Genomic DNA, 4,407 nt, shown 5'->3' with positions numbered 1-4,407 from the left:
ATGAAAACAAAGTTGAGTGAATGTGAAAAGCACAGTGACTGGGTAGTGATAAACAAATCTGACAGTGTGAGACTAGTGTTACTAAAGCATAATCCTTACCCAAGAATTTTTTGCCACGTAGTTATAAGCAGTGGTTTATTACTCAGTGTCTTCAATAATGATATTGAAGTGAAATGTATTGGAAACATGAAATTTCCCATGAAAGTAAACAACATACAGGTGGTAAGTGATGTTCTTAAGAACATTTATCTTCTGTATAATAGTTCTGAGGCTCCTGTAGATAACATTTTGTCTTTAATTGACCAGTTATTGCAAAATTTATTAGAAAAGTTGCCAGGAAACGAAACTAAAATTACATTTTTGAAGGAACAGATTTCATTTTTGAAGTGCAGAAGTTCAACTCAATTTAGGTATGATACTAACTCTATGATAATGTGGTCATTAGTACATTCTATAAGCCCACATGCTCACAAATTTTTGAGGAACACTGACAGTTTTTCTATGCCTAGTCCTAACACCCTTTCAAGGCTTTGTAGTAAACTCTCAACAAATCCTGTCATTGAGCAACAGGGTCATCAGTTTATGAGCTACATCACAAATAAAGTAGGTACTTTATCCTCAGATGATAAAACTGTGCTCCTGTTGATGGATGAAATTCATCTGAAGTCTCAGCTTGATTACAAAGCTGGAAATGTTGTAGGATGTACCTTTAACACTGAAAAATTTTTGTGTGCAACCAGCGCCTATGTTTTTATGGTTCAGAGCATGGAATCACCTTACAAGGATGTGGTATCTATTCTGCCAGTTCATACTATTCAGGGTGATGTTCTGTTCTCTTACATTAAAGCAGTCATTGTTAAATTAGAAGCAGTTGGATTTGAGGTGGTTGGTATAGTAGCAGACAATAATGCAATTAATAAGAAAGCAATGTCTAAGTTTTCTACTCCTCCAGATGTGAAAATAAAGTATGATCACCCTGTACAGTCTTCTCCAAATCGCCCATTGTATTATTTTGTGGACACTGTCCATATTTTGAAGTGTATCCGCAATAACTGGTTTAACCAAAAGGAGCAGATCTTGTGTTTTCCTGACTTCAGTGACAGTTTGAAGGGAGGTTTGTCTTCTGTTGGAGCACTGAAAGAATTGCACTTGATAGAAAAAGATGAACTATTGCAATATGGCAGTTCCTTAACTTTGAAGTCTCTATTTCCTAACTCAATTGAGCGCCAAAATGTCAAGTTAGTGTTGCGTATTTTCAGTGATACGACAGTTGTTGCTTTGGACACATTTGGTTCAAAGAAAGCAATTAGCAACTGGGAAAGTACTGCAACATTCATAAAAATAATAAATCGTTGGTGGGATATTGTAAATGTAAAAACATTACTCAAGGGACAGAGGTTAAGAAATATTTTCCAAGAACCTGTGACTAGTAAATCCCATCACATACAAGAATTCTTACAGTGCTTCATCTCATGGTTATGTTCTTGGGAAGAGTGTAGTGATGAAAGAAAACTTACTCGAGAGACACATAGCGCTTTGAAACACACAACTGCTGCTTTGATAGACTTCAGGGGTCTAGTGCAGCAGGGGATACAACCCGTCGGCTTTGGACAAGGACGTCACAAGCCGCCAGAGAGCAGTTTCCCATTTTCGCTTTTGCTGTTATGTTTCAGTTTCGTTTCTTTACTGATTGCTTAATAAAGTGGATCTGTTTATTCTATCTCGTGAGATTTTTTTTTTAAAAAGCCAAAAAACACTTATCAGCCACTGAAGGGAGCTACAACACTAAGAAGAATCGCTTCTCGATTGGCCACTTGTGACGTCATTGTCCAAAGCCGACGGGTTGTATCCCCTGCTGCACTAGTCCCGACTTCAGTGACTACTGGCTTTCTGAGAAAAACAGATCACATTTGCTGTTAGGAAAAGTACAGACAGACAGTTTAGAAGACAGGTTCGGCAAATACCGCCAGCTATGTGGGGGAAATTATCATGTTTCTCTAAGACAAGTTTTTGAAACTGAACAAAAACTAAGGGCACAGTCTATGTTTTCCCTTGTGCTTCGGTCGAAAGTAGTTGGGGATGTTGTTATTAAGACCACTGATATTTTTTCTACTCATACTCAAATTCAGGGATTAAAAGAAACATCAATACCAGAATTTTTAAATGTAGCAGTAGATGAAAATGATGTTGATGGAATAGATGAGAATACTTGGCCACTGTTGCATTACATAGCAGGTTACTGCTCACACCAAGCTATTAAAAAAAACCATTGTGAATATTGTAAGGTATTCCTTACTACAGATGAAATGAAGCAGGGTGGTGATGATTTGATTATGGTAAAAGACAGAGGAGGGTTGACATATCCTGCAGATGATGTAGTAGTGTGTGTGACATATGTCTATTTAACTCTACAGAAAATTCTGAAAGACCAGGAAATTTTATTTTTAGAACAGGCAAATCAGAGAAATGTACTTGTGAAGGTAGCATCCCACAACATTCCCAGCAATCTTTTTTATGGGTTTCACTGTAAAAATAAACACTCAATTGATTCAGTCATGAATTGCATACTGTTTTGCTGTGCAAATATTTTGCTAAACAATTACACCAAGAGGAGAAATGATGTAACTACTGTTAAAAATGTAACTGTGTACAAAAGATTGAAAAAATGTTAAATTATACTGTTTGGGGCTTGGGAAGATGATGTGAAATAAATGTTTATTTCTATTTTCTGTTTTTATTTCATGCACAGTATCCCATACATCTTGTTGGTAAATGTTATGTATTGGACCCCTTCTGCTCTCTTCGAAATGGTGCAGCCGTAAACATGAGGCTTTGCTACAGATTAATTTGTTACCACAAATTCTCTGTGAAACCCCAATCTCATAGAATTAGGGGAACAGTCTTTTCTGTTCATCAGTAAATATATAATTAATGCTGCTCCTGCTCTGTGGTTGACAAGTTTTTGTATATATTTTTGTCCAATCAGTAAATTAATTATTCTCACAAGGAGAACAATTCATTGCTAGTATTAGCATGCTAGTCTGCCATCATAAGTAAATATTAATCTGCAGAACAGGTCCAGTCTGTCAATACAACCAATATTTCGGGGAGGGGGGAGGACAATATATAACTTAAGCCGTTCTTCATTTGAGAGAAATTGATAATGTTTTTGGAGTTTGGAATAGCAGTGCTTTTTTTCCTCTGGGACAACATTAAATAGTGAATAGTAAAAGAATTTAATTGTCATTTAGCTATTGCAGCAATAGACAGTCAAATTACAAATGTTTAAAAAGTATACAGCATGTATACAAAAATTACTTTACACAAATTAAAAAACAATGTTACAACAGATTTTCCATAAAGTAAAATATTCAAGCTAAAATGATTTGTGTAGTACATCTTAAATTGAAATCATTAAGGAAATTATGGTACACTCACCGAGCAGTTATCACTGTGATATTTACACTCATACATTCAAGTGAGTAGGGAGGATTTACTGATAACCAACTGTACTACTTGTGCTTGAATAAATCAAATAAAGCTTCTACCCATTCTAGAGGCAGTTTGTTGAACAGCTTCATACTCACTACATTGCTGTTCTATGATTTAGATAATCTGCAGTAAGGTATGTGAAGATGCACACTATTTCTAGTTCTGGCATTACTGAAGATTGGGATACCACTCATCTGCTTTCACAAATGGCACTATAGATGACATTTTAAATTTTTACAATGCTGTAATACCCATTGCCAATGATCAGTGTATCAAATGACAAGTATTTTAATTAAAAGATGGGGATCAGTATGTGGATGGGTGAATATAAATGGATCAGTTTGTACAGTAAAAAGTAATAATAGGTTCTTAAGATATGTCGTTACATGAAGCCGATGGGTGGTGTCCCAGTCTTCAGATAAACCTCAGTTCCATGAGAGTGTAAATCCTGCCTAAGCTGGTATTCTGTTAAGTTAGTCTTTGTATACAGTAGAACAGTGAAAATGTGCAAATTTATAACAATTAATATTTTCAAGCTGATAAACAATGGCTTACAGTGGGCAAGTTTGTCAGAGTTTGTAATGATTCTAATGTGTGATTCCCATGTCAATTTATAATACCTAATAACTTAACATTACCTAGTCTTCTACTGGCAAATCTCTTAAACTAAGTAGTATGTAGAAGGTTCAGTGAAGTTTACACAAGTTTCTGTACGGTAATGTTTTCTTAAGTATAAAACTGTAGATGACTGCCAAATGAGGTATCTGTCATACGAAACTAGAATTTGACATAGATACAAGTACCAGAGTACCTGCTTCGATAGATTGTCAGTCTTTCCAATTGCGGTACCTCATTTTAAATTAAATTATGCAAGGTGACACACAGGGTGAAAATAGTTCTGTCAGAGTTATGGAA

General features: G+C 35.5%; 1 protein-coding gene across 1 annotated transcript; it reads left to right on the top strand.

Moving 5' to 3' along the window:
• Positions 1-477: 477 nt before the first annotated feature.
• LOC124804833 lies at positions 478-2,724 on the top strand. Its single transcript, XM_047265180.1, has 2 exons — positions 478-1,571; positions 1,877-2,724. Exons 1-2 carry the CDS (start codon positions 502-504, stop codon positions 2,670-2,672), a joined length of 1,866 nt encoding a protein of 621 aa, XP_047121136.1. The 5' UTR covers positions 478-501; the 3' UTR covers positions 2,673-2,724.
• The last annotated feature ends 1,683 nt before the right edge of the window (positions 2,725-4,407 follow it).

This window comes from Schistocerca piceifrons, chromosome 7 (assembly GCF_021461385.2).
Source record: "Schistocerca piceifrons isolate TAMUIC-IGC-003096 chromosome 7, iqSchPice1.1, whole genome shotgun sequence".
Lineage (NCBI taxonomy): Eukaryota > Metazoa > Arthropoda > Insecta > Orthoptera > Acrididae > Schistocerca > Schistocerca piceifrons.
This window is presented reverse-complemented; position numbering and strand designations above follow the sequence as displayed.

Coding starts and splice junctions, on each gene's coding strand:
- LOC124804833 (XM_047265180.1), top strand. CDS start 502: ATGCCTAGTCCTAACACCCTTTCAAGGCTTTGTAGTAAACTCTCAACA. Junction 1,572..1,876: donor GCTGCTTTGATAGACTTCAG/GGGTCTAGTGCA, acceptor TCCCGACTTCAG/TGACTACTGGCTTTCTGAGA.